General features: G+C 37.2%; 1 protein-coding gene across 2 annotated transcripts in view; it reads right to left on the reverse strand.

The window, feature by feature from the left end:
- RIOK1 (RIO kinase 1) overlaps nt 1-12,815 on the reverse strand; it is a 33,241-nt gene that overhangs the window by 14,156 nt on the left and 6,270 nt on the right. For both annotated transcript variants that reach the window (XM_037843775.1, XM_037843776.1), the window contains exons 4-13: nt 12,359-12,428; nt 11,189-11,231; nt 8,306-8,398; nt 6,867-6,979; nt 6,684-6,764; nt 5,561-5,647; nt 5,012-5,149; nt 2,125-2,228; nt 1,808-1,914; nt 409-474 (exon numbers count right to left, since the gene is read on the reverse strand). In XM_037843775.1, coding sequence (XP_037699703.1) covers nt 409-474; nt 1,808-1,914; nt 2,125-2,228; nt 5,012-5,149; nt 5,561-5,647; nt 6,684-6,764; nt 6,867-6,979; nt 8,306-8,398; nt 11,189-11,231; nt 12,359-12,428 — 902 coding nt within the window. The remainder of the gene's footprint in view (nt 1-408; nt 475-1,807; nt 1,915-2,124; nt 2,229-5,011; nt 5,150-5,560; nt 5,648-6,683; nt 6,765-6,866; nt 6,980-8,305; nt 8,399-11,188; nt 11,232-12,358; nt 12,429-12,815) is intronic.

A 12,815-nucleotide genomic window follows, 5' to 3' on the forward strand; every position in this document is an offset into this window, starting at 1 on the left:
ACACATAAGACTATACAACACAGTGACCCCTACTTTAAACCACAGTTGGATTATAATTAATAATACAATTGTTAACTTTGGACTAATTGTATGATTATACTTAATAGCACAATTATAAAAATGTTCTTTCATGAATTGTAACAAAAATACACACTAATGCAAGGTGTTAATAATAGGGTGGTAAATGGGAACTCTGTATTTTACGTATTTTATGCATGACTTCTCTTAAACCTACAACTCTAATTTAAAAAATAATAGCCTGGGATGGGGAGAGCCTGGGATAGATGGGAAAAAAACAAAAACAAAAACAAACCAACTCCTTATCTATGAAAATCAAGTTCATTTACTAGGCAATATTAAAAAAAAAACTCAAAATACAAGTGTGTGACTATAGACCATAAATCTCACCTCTTCATCCACATGATCTTGGCTGGACCTTTCTTCCTCAGTCCTTTGAGATGTTATTACCATGGCCTTTAAAAGAAAACAAAATTTCTTTTCCTGTCTGTTCAACCTATAGGTACCTGCCAGTTTTAGCATAAATCTGTCCTGCTCTTTTTCGGTTCCAGCTCTTTACACTTTTAGAAGAGAGAGCTTAGTGACCTCTAGTGGTGCAGGGGAGCATGCCACCACAGACCTCACCAACAAGGCTGCCATCAACTCCAAAGCAACCCAACAAATCTAACTCCTCTCCTCTGGCCCAGGGGGGGAACCCAACCCCACCCCCCACAAAGGAACACCACTTTAACTAATTTTTAAATGATTAGCAAAAATATTTACTAAAGGAAAACTGAAACCAAAAGAATGGAAGAACCATTCCTTAATTCCATGGTAGTCAATGAAGAGAATCAAACAGTAGGCTGACTGTCCATTGCTATCTGGCTGCTGCTATACCCACAAAAAAGGAAACTCTGAGCAAGACTCAAACTAAGAGGGTAACAAAGATGCCCCAAGGTCCTTTTGGTTTGCAGTTACTATAGATCTCTACGGATGATCTGTTCTCTATTTGCATCAGAATATGTAGAACAAAGGAAAGAAAGGGGTAGTAGGGCTTTTTCTTTTTAAGTTTAAACACTAAAATCAGCACTAAGTTAAACAGTATATGAATGGAAATGATGTGTTATTTATTTATTCAAGTAACACATTTGGTTACGTCTATATGCCAGGTACTGACTAGGCACTGGCAATAGAGGAATCAACAAAACTCCTGTCCTTTAAGAGTTCAGGGTCGAGCACAGAGTGATGCAATTAAAAAGAACCTGGCATAAGAATTATGCTATGACTATTCCTGTTCAAGAGTTCTTTAATATGGAAATGTACCTATGGAAACAATTCTTTCTACTTGATTTCCCCTTCAGAAAGCTTTGTGGGCTGAGCTATACAGTTCATCAGGCAGAGCGATGAGCAAAGGTGGAAGGGAGAAGGTGTCCAGGGGAAGGGAGAACATGAAACAGAACAAAGCCTGGAAGAAGCCCATGTAGGACACTGAAGCTATGTGTCCACAAGTCTATGCCCTAGGAAACAAGGGCAATGGACTGAGGACCAAAAGGCTAACAGGTGCCTTAATAAACACTCATAAATTTGGACAGTTGAAGTAATCTTGCCAGATGATTCAAATTGGGAAACCTGGCTCTACCATCAGCTGTTCACAGTATTTCTGATTCCTCATCCGTGAAATCAGAAGGAAACAGTCTCAGGAAACTTAAAATAAAAGAAAATGCATGCTGAGCCACTTGAGTTCCTCAGAAAGTGCCAGTAAATGCAATTACTGCTCTTTGCCACTCTTTCTACTCTAGCCCCAGCTCACCTTTGAGAGGTAAGCATCCATGTTCTCCTGGGTAATGGATGGATCTGTGACAAATTCAAAGAGTTCCCTCACGGTCATCACAGCAACCTTGTGCTTCATGAAAAAACCTGTCAGCAAGAAAAATGGTAATGATATCTTTACGAGGAACAAGGTGATTAATCCAACTACTTCAGGGAGAAATAAAAATATACTGTCCTCCAGCAAATGGATGCTATACCTGTGTACCTACCAACTTAGTGCCAAGATTTTATACTGACAGCTGAACTAAGGGCAGAGCCAACATACACAAGCTGTTAGACATTCCAGTTTCCACTCACCGTTGACATTGGCACAGTCTTTTCTCAAGAATTCCAAGGCATGTGGGTGGTCGTGCTCCACGGACTGAGAAACATCAATGATGTACACATTCCCATTATGGTACCTTGTGGATCAGAGATGCGGGAACTTTGGTAAAATGATATACTGCCACTTTCCTCCATTTTTGGCAAAAAATAGTCTATTCTTAAAAACAAGGGAAATAATTCATAAAATGATCAAGGTGCATAAGGAGAAGAGGTCACCCTGATGAATAAGAGATCAAAATTTAACTGGCAGTGAAGTTAGCCAGAAACAAAAGGACAGATTCTGTATGGTCTCACTAATATGAACAGACATTAATGAACAAACTTTGGGAGTCAAAAGCTGACAACACAGGCGACCAGGAGATAGAAAGAGGGCAGAGATCAGCCATTTGATGCTGAAGGACTACAGAATGTTTAGGATTGACTGCATAGATCCAGAAATAGATAGCATAATACTGTGTGATGGTAGCACGGTATTGTAAGTACACTGAACAAAGATGTCTGTGAGTAAAGCTGAAAGAGGTGGGATAGGAGAATGTATGACAGCAGAGGTAAAGATAGATGATAAAGACTGGGACTGTATAACGTGGCAAAAACTGGAGTGGCCAATGACTGTTACTAAATATACAAATTTAAAAATGTTTTTGCATGTGGGAAAGCAAATGAATGTCAACCATGTAGAAATTTGAAAAGGGGATGGTATTCAGGAAAAAACATAATCAAAGCAAACTGGAGTCTATGGTCAACAGTGACATTGTAATATACCTCCATTAAATGTAACAAAGGCAATATGCCAACGCTAAATGTATATGAGAGGGGGATACAGGGGAGTAATATGGGATTCTTGGTAGTGGTGTTATTTGCTGTCCTTAGTAGTATATTATATTGTATGACATGTTATTTTTCTTTTTATCATTTTTTCTTATTGCTAAAAAAAAAAAAATTTTTTCTTGTAGTAATCAGTATGTTCAAGTGCTGATTGTGGTGATAAATGTACAACTTTATGATGATACCATGAACAACTGATTGTACACTGTGGATAAATGTATGGTGTGTGAATATAACTATAAAATTGTAGGAAAATATATATACAGGACTAAAAGTGTTGGAGAAAACATGGTGAGAGGGATGATGCCTCACCAATATGGACTAACTACAATGTGTAAACTCAGAATTGAATCTTAGAACATAGCCTAACGTAGACACAATAATTGTAAGAGTCCCTAGATTGTAAGCTCTTATAGCAGTTAACTCTATCGCTAAATTGTAAGGCCTATCTCTAAACTTTGAGATGCTGATCCCCTAGCGTATAACCTGATTGGTCTCTGGAACAATGCATATCTCTGAGACACCTGAAACTCAGAGCTAGAACTCAGCAGATATGAATGTCAGTATTAGTGCATACAGCCACTGTCAAAAAAAAAAAAAAGCTGAAAAAAAGCCCAAACTTCAATTAGTGATATGAATGAAGCAGGTCTGGTTAAACGATAAAGGTTGAAACTGATCGTGTTTTAAAACTTCAACTTTCATGTGAGACCAAGGGAATAGATATCTATTTGGTACAGGATCTAAATTTTCTAAACAGTACAACTCTACAGTTGATTTGTTCAGACACCACAATTGCATGGAACTTTGAATAGGAAGTGAGATACGGTAGGTTAGTATAGGCTGGAGTGAAATAGTGACACATCCCAGAGTAATTTGGGCAGACAATAAAAAATATATTTACAGCCTCCCCCTCCCCAGCCCCGAGGATATGGGGGAAGGTGCGGATGTGTTGGACATCCTCACCTGGACTGGTGTTGATGTTGTCACGAGCATCGGGACTGGCGGTTTGATGTGCTGAGCCCTCAAGCATGGGACTTACCCTTATGAGGCTCATTACCACAAAGGAGAGTCTAAAGTTGTATGTAATGGTGCTTAAGAGTCTCTCCCTGAGTACCTCTTTGTTGCTCAGATGTGGCACTCTCTCTCTCTAACTGAGCCATCTCGACAGGTGAACTCGCTGCCCTCCCCCCTACGTGGGACCCAACCCCCAGGGGTGTAAATCTCCCTGGCAACGCAGAGTATGACTCCCGGGGATGAATGTGGACCTGGCATCGTGGGACTGAGAGTATCTTCTTGACCAAAAGGAGGATGCAAAATGAGACGAAATAGTTTCAGTGGCTGAGAGACTCCAAATGGAATCGAGATGTCACTCTGGTGGACATTCTTATGCACTATATAGATAACACCTCTTAGGCTTTAATGTATTGGAATAGCTAGAAGTAAACACCTGAAGCTACCAAACTCCAACCCAGCAGTCTGGACGCCTGAAGACAATTATATAATAATGTAGATTACAAGGGGTGACAGTGTGATTGTGAAGACCTTGTGGATCACACCCCCTTTAGCTAGTGTATGGATGAGTGGAGGAATGGGGATAAAAACTAAAGGACAAATGGAGTGGGATGGGGGGATGATTTGGGTGTTCTTTTTTCACTTTTATTTTTTATTCTTGTTCTGGTTCTTTCTGATGTAAGGAAAATGTTCAGAGATAGGTTGTGGTGATGAACGCATAACTATGTTATCATACTGTGGACAGTGGATTGTATATCATGGATGATTGTTTGGTGTGTGAATGTATTTCAATAAAACTGAATTTAAAAAAAAAATTTAATTGGCAAAGTTCCTTAATTCTGTTCATGAACAAAGCGGTCAATTCTGAGATGACAGTCACTGAGGGCAGCGATCACAGCTTACCAGGTGGAAGCCAAGGTCAAAACTTTAAATTAATATGATTTTGTGGACTGGGATTTTGTTTGTCGATTTAAAAGACAAGAATTGACTTCTGGGAGGTCCTTACTGGATAAGATGCACTTACAGCATGTTAAATTCACTGAGATCTGCATGGACAAGTCTGGCATCCTGGTACATTCTCCTCATGTACTGAATGACCTGCAGATACAGCTCCCGAGCCTTGGACTCTGATAACTGGACGTTTTTCAAGAGTGGTGCAGGCCTTGAATTAAAGTAAAAATAACTAAGATAAATTGACCCACAAGTTTTGTCTTTACCAGATTGTTACGTGCACTTCTCTTCTGTTTAAGTTGTCATGTGAACTGTCCCCACCTCAACCTGTCTCACTACAGGTAGTCTACTCCAAAAAGGTGTCAGCAAACAGGCACTTTCCCAGCTTACTGAATAAACCATCCCTCAAAAAACAGGGTTAGCATTATGTCTCTTCTGAAGCATTTTAGACTTAAAATGGTAGAGTAAATTGAGAATACTTATGCACAAACAAAATGGGAAATCAAAAGAATATTCCAGGATGAAAGGAGCTATTTAAATGGGAAATAATTTTTTGAATAATTCAAAGCACCTTAAAAATACAGCTCTGAACATGCAATTATTAGGTCTTGCACATACTTACATGTCATCTTTCCCAATGAAGCCCATGATAAGAACATGACTTCTCAGCATTATAGGTTCTGGGCATGGTATCGCTGCTGTGTTTAGCCTGTGATATTTTAACAGATAAAAGGACAACTGAAAAGACGAAAAAGCATCTAAAACAAATTATAGCAGCTAAGTACCCAAAATTAATACTGCTGTCAGCAAATAGCATCACGGTCTCTCAAATGTATTATCATATTTTATAACTCTAAGACATCAGAGATTTTAAAGGGCACCATCATGGACCATCGAGAACAACAAAACACTGGCAATTAAACTACTACATCCTATAGCCCGTAACACCCAAACTGATTTCAGAGACGTTAAACTGTGACAAAATGTGCATCTTAGAATTGATGAAATACAGCAGATAGGTCTGCAATTATCTTCTACATTGATCAGCCTGAAAAATACTAGTTAGACTCACATTTAACTAATAGCTAATTAAACACAAAAAGATTTCAGAAGGACTTTCAAAACATATAATTCTTGATTAATCCTAAAGTATCCATTATCTATCATTTGTGTACAGCATATACAAAGATAAAAGATACTGGAAAGAAAACAACTTCAAAAATTTGAGAAAACTTAATCTCAGGTAAGAGGCCTTTCCCTGATACAAAGTTGTTAGTGGGAACAAAGAATATATAAATGTATCCACAACTGGCTGAGATCAGAAAAGGAAACTATGATAAACAAAGAGTGGAAAAATAACAAAAGTTGTTTAAAACCCCAACACCTATTTAAAAATGGTACAGCAGCATCACCACCTGATTTGTGTCAACTGCCTGCTTGAAACCCTGTAGCAGTTCTTTTTTATGCTCAGTACAAATTCCAAACATCTGAGGATGGCTTACATGGCTCTCCATTGTCAAATGATCTCGGCTCATTGCATAAATGTGAATCATGGAAGATTCTCCTGCATGGGGTTTTCAGAATGGAGATGACAAAGAAGGCCCTATTTGTCCAGAAGGCTGTTTCTTTGGCTTATCCTAGCACATCTAATGGAACCGAATAGCCTATTGAGTCCTTGCACTTGGGGAGCACAGGCTGGGAGCTACTGACTGCTAAGGGCTAAAGGCGATGCAAAGGTCAGTCACCTGATTAAGTTCCTCATTTCCTTTTCTGCCCAAGTTTTCACCATTTTTCTGGGGTTTCCTTTACAATAGCCATGACGGAATCTTGAAAAAGAAAAATGTTTATTTCAACCTTTCCATTATTGTTTTAATTTTTTTAGGCAAAAGAAATTAAACTGACCAGGGGAAAATAAAATCTGAGCTCACCTGAATTCCCCACTTACATATTTATCCCGATCTTTGAATACCAAAATAGAAGTTTTGTAAATTTTGATTGCTCTGTTCTCTCCAGTTGTTGTGCTAGCATGGTATACATTAGCCTATTTTAAGTAAAAAAGAAAATTAAGTTTGTGATAACTACAAACAGTATTTGTTTTTTCAACCTATTAGATGCTATCCTCAAAGTCAGAGTGAAGTTGCTACTGCAGCTACTTTTACTGATCACACACTGTTATGCAGTATGCTAATAAGGACCAGTTATTTAATCCTTACAACTCAATCCATGGGTACTACTAATGTCCAGAATGTACTGAAATGAAAACTGAGGCACAATGGATGTATTACATGACTTACCCAAAATCAACATGCTGGAAAATAAATGTCAGGATTCAAACCCAGCGCTGTTCTGACCTCTAAGCCCCAAATTAAGCATTATGTTATACTGCCTCCATGCAAATATAATATAGCGTTAATGTGTGGCTCATAAATCAGTATCATCTAAATGTGACCTCTTCTCTGAAACTTAAAGCAACAGGTCTTAGTTGGCTGTTTACTGCAACTACTCAAGTTACCGTAAGATTATAAACTCCTTAAAAAGAAAAGATTTCCTCTCAATGCCTCACAGTGCTGGGCATTTAGTGGACAAAAAGCTCAAATTGTCCCAAGGTTCTATGATTGTTTCATTTTCCTACCCTGCCTCAGTTTTCTTAAAAAAAAAAAAAAAAAAAAAGTATTTTACAGGCTTTCCCTGTTCCTGGGTTTAATGGCCCTAAAATAACATGCATAAGAACACCATCATCTTTTGAAAATGTGAATTAAAATATGAAGCATCAAACTCAAAGGTATATTAAATACAGCACCAATTTTCACATACAGTAAAATTCAATTTAAATGTATGAGAAATGGTTTTACCTTTTTTAGTATCTGAAAACATTCTTGTAACTACTGATTTATAAACTGAATTTTACTGAGAAGCACTTCCCATAGAATTAGTCACTAATTAAAAAACACTGCATCTGTGCTTCTCCATGTCCAGATATAAAGAAAAAATGAGAAAGGCATTCAGGATCTCATGGAAATGAGACAATAAATCTTCCCCACCCCCATTAGTAACTTTTTGATTAGGATTCAGGCTTGTAAAAAACTGACGAGCTAGGCTTACTGTTGAGTACAGCCGGTTAGAACTGACACAACATAGTAATAATGATAGTGAAAACTACAGTTATGTGCACAACTTTCTACAGAGCCACAAATATTAAAAAAGTCATTTTCAGAAACACTGTATTAAACCACCCTGAACTGATGAGAGCTTATAATGCTTTTCTTCTTAAAGGCACAATTTATTGACTAAGTGTCTTAATTTCATTTGGTATCTGGAATAAGAAAGCTAACATGGATGCATTCAGCCATCCCCCAAAAAAGCTTACTTCTTTTCCTGTACTGATGCAGCCATTTATCTCTGATATGATTCCTCTAGTCAACATCTTGAATAAAATCATTCGTGTTCTGGGATCCAACACCTAAAAAGAAATGGGAAAAAAAAAAAGGCAGAAAGACGGAACCAAATTATTTCTCATCAAAGCATCTGACAATAAACTGAAAAGTATAAGGGTAGTACACTCTCAAGGATGACTAAATGAGAATCACTATTATGTTTTTGATAAATAAATTTTTACTTATTAATAAATAATGATTTTTTAAATAAATAAATTAGATGAAGGTCAAAGTACCCAGAGGGACAACAAACCAACAAACTCAGTCAGTCATAGATATCAAAGGCTTAAGCCCAAGGAAGGCAGAAACTGACTCTGGACCAATGTCAGCAAATAAAGCTACAATGCAAGCCACATAAATAATTTTAGATTTTCAAGTCACATTTTAAACAGAACAAGTGAAATAAATTTTAATATATTTTATTTAACTCATTGTATCATAAACACTGTTATTTCAAAACGTAATTCTAAGACACTTCACTTTCTGTTCTTCGTATTGAGTCTTCAAAACCCAGCGTATAGATCACGCTAACAGCAGATCTCAATTGTGACTGGCTACATTTCCAGTGCTCACAGGCCCATGCGTCCAGGGGTTCCCATACCGGACGGGCAGCTCTAAACCAGGGGCAGCACACTACAGCCCATGGGCCAAATCCAGAATGGTTTCTATTATTTTTAAAGGGCTGTATTTTTTTAAAAAAAGAGGCAGAAGATTACCCTATAGACTGTATGTGGCCTGAAAAGAGAGTGACAAAGTGTCTACTGGCCAAAACTTTTTGGTCTATCCTCCAACAAGGTGGTGGTGATCACCCCAGAGATGTAAAGTTAATAGAAACCAAACAACCCTGGAAAACTATAGGAATAAAACCAAACACAACCATTGCAACTAGAGAAGAATTGAAGTGTCTGACAAGACAAAAAGCTGGTTGGGTACAGAAAAGAGAAGCAGAGAACTGTGCTTCTGCCAGATTGGTAGTTATACAATTTAGGGGCATAGGAAAAAAGCAACAGACCAAATGGCTTAAAATAAAATAGTTTAATATGATAATCAAATTTATAGATAAGTATATATTTTAAAAGACAGCTTAAGACTCAGGATATGCACTCTATCCTTCAAAATTAAACTTTAAACAGAAAAGGAAAGGAAGGATTTCCTGCTTAAATTATTTTAGGGTCTTTGAGAATTATCTCAGGGTCTTTGAGAATTAAGGCTACTTACTACCACTTCTCTTTGGCCTACAACATACTTGGTTTTTAATCACAAAAAAGATATCACACAAAATAAATAAGAGGACAAAGAAGACACAGACTCCACATGCTGCTCCTACCTGACTGAAGGTGGAATTCTTCACCTGCACAAACCATTAGGTGCTACTCCCTTGGGGATGGAGGTAGCTGTTAGAAAGGGTGCCTGTGCCTTAAACCCAAGGATCTGCATGTCAAAGACACTACTGTTCCAAAATGTGTGTGTGTGCATATGCGTCTGGGTGGGGAAGAGGGGCGGCAGGGCAGCAGGGGCAATGCTCCAACCCTTTTCCTTCTTCACACCATGACCTAACATCCCATCACCGCCCTCTATATATGGGCCAAATAGGGGCCAATTTCCCCACATTCCTGAATAGAAAGAACAAGCATAACTTCTAAGAAAAGAAAAGGGTTCCTAATTGGAAATTTAAGGCACCACTCCCCCCACCCCCACCCTGCTTCTCTTCCCTCCATACTTTGTGGCAGACACCCAACCTATCTTCTGGGAAAGCTCACAAAATTCCCGTAGAACTTGCTTAGGACAAGAGATAAGATTCCTAGTCTGCTGACCTCTTCTGCTTCTCCTGAGAAGGGGAAGGCACCACATGGTGGTGTCACAGAGTCACAAAGGACCATGACTTTAATGAGAAATTTATCTATAAAAAGTCATTAAGCGATAAACCTGCTTATAATTGTGCCTAAGTGTCTCCCCTTGAGTGCCTCTTTGTTGCTCAGATGTGGCCCTCTCTCTCTCTCTAACTAAGCCAACATGGCAGGTGAACTCACTGCCCTCCCCTCTACGTGGGACCTGACTCCCAGGGGTATAAATCTCCCTGGCAATGCAGGACATGACTCCCAGGGATGAATCTGGACCCGACGTCGGGGGATTGAGAACATCTTCTTGACCAAAGGGGGGATGTGAAATGAAACGAAATAAAGTTTCAGTGGCTGAGAGATTTCAAATGGAGTCGAGAGGTAGCTCTGGCAGACATTTTTACGCACTATATAATAACACTTTTTAGGTTTTAATGTATCCGAATACCTAGAAGTAAATACCTGAAACTACCAAACTCCAACCCAGTGGCTTTGACTCTTGAAGATGATTGTACAGCAATGTAGATTACAAGGGGTGACAGTGTGATTGTGAAAATCTTGTGGATTGTACTCCCTTTATTCAGTGTATGGATGGATGAGTAGAAAAATGGGGACAAAAACTAAATGAAAAATAGGGAGGCATGGGGGAAAGATTTGGGTGTTCTTTTTTATTTTTATTTTTTATTCTTACTCTGATTCTTTCTGGTATAAGGCAAATGTTCAAAAATAGATTGGGATAATGAAAACACAACTATATGATGGTACTGTGAACAACTGATTGTAAACCATGGATGATTGTATGGTATTTGAATATATCTCAATAAAACTGAATTTTAAAAAAAAGTCATTAAACGAAACTATAAAAAGGAGTAATTTTAGCTAACACAGCATGAAGCAAGAAGGATGAAAAGAAAACTATATTCAGAAAAAAATAAATGCTAATTTAAAATTAGAGCTTCCAATACATTTCAAATGTACCTGTTCTACAGTTGCTCTGTCTGCCTTATCTTTGATGCGATACCTAAAATACAAAAATGTATAGCTGACATTTTCAAAATTCAGTGAGAGAAGTCAAAATAAAAAGCTTTTAAATGTACATCATTGCATGAACATTCCTAAATAGGTAATTTCCTTAACGACAGATTTCATGATCTCTTTGAAGTTTCATTACCAGTGAGACTACCTTCACTTCCCCTTAATAAACAACTCAACTCCCTAAGGGAAAAAGTAGCATATTTTTGGTAAGGAAAAAATATTTCTACACAGCACCCACGAGATATTTTAGAACCAGTAAATAAAAGAGCAGCAGGTGAAGTGAACTACGCTAGGGAAAAGAAAACACTGAGTCTGCTTCTACTGTCCTGCAAATCTTTGATGAGTCTATCAGTACAGAATTAAAGTCATTTATAAAGCTTGTCTACATAGACACAAGCTTTTACTGTTTCACAATGGTAACTGAGTTCTGCAGATTCTGATTAGCTCCAGCTCACTCACAGGCATGCTAGCCTAAATGAGTAAAGATCCACAAAGATTCAGACACTTCAGAGAAATAAGTTATGACATTTCTCCAAAAGTTAGCAGCTCTTGGACATAGCAATATATCAGAAGAAAACTGGTTTTTAAGTTCCATTCTAACACTGCTGGTTGTATGGTCTGAAGTGTCATTTTCTATAATACACTATTAATGCTTTAGAATTATTAGCACGTAAGAGAAGTTAACCAGACCTTAAACAACTGGCTTTGAGAAATCACCAAAGTGTAACTCAAACAATTCTCAGATCATTATTTAGCTTTTAGTCTTCCTTTGAATTTTTAAAAAATGCTTTGCGGAAGGGAACACTTCTCAACAAATCCTAAAAAAGGAAGCATTTTTACGTGCTAACATTTTAGTTTAAACTGAAATCTACAAACACCGTTATCATCATGAGAGCAAATCAATGAATATCACAAGATTATAGTTTTACCATTTATTTCGTAAGAAGGCTTTAATATTGTCAATTTATAAAGGCATAAGTTACCCTCATTTAAGCTAAAAAAAAAATTTTTTTGCATAAAATAAACATCTTCTGCAAAAGATTTGACTAAATGCTACTTAATTTGCCTAAAATTATTCCCTGTAAGCTGCATTTTAGTCAAAATATTACTTACATATCTGCTTCCTTTTGTCTAGACTTTTCAGCGACTTTATTTATGACAGAATCAGTAACATTAAGCTTATCTAAAAATAACAAAAAAACAGTGTAAAGAATATGTGAAACAAAAAGACAATAAAAAAGACTATTAACATATTAACAATAGGATACATCACCTTCTTGCTTTTTTTATATTTTCTAAACTCTATTATAAATAGGATACATTTTAATAGTTTTGTTTTTTTTTTTAAGTTTTGAAGGTAAGCACCAATTTGTTTTCTTAATAACAGGTATTGTTACTTCCATCACAACAGCTGAAACTTCTGAGCCATAGAAATCTAGATGCAGAAATCCCTGAAAAATACTTTACCTGCATACATTAAATTACATAAATTGTTAAAAATTTGTACAACCAACAGATGATGTATCTGCCTAAATTCCAGGTTTAATTCTAAAAAATACAGTTTCTTTAC

The sequence above is a fragment of the Choloepus didactylus genome, chromosome 7 (genome assembly GCF_015220235.1).
Source record: "Choloepus didactylus isolate mChoDid1 chromosome 7, mChoDid1.pri, whole genome shotgun sequence".
Classification (NCBI taxonomy): domain Eukaryota; kingdom Metazoa; phylum Chordata; class Mammalia; order Pilosa; family Megalonychidae; genus Choloepus; species Choloepus didactylus.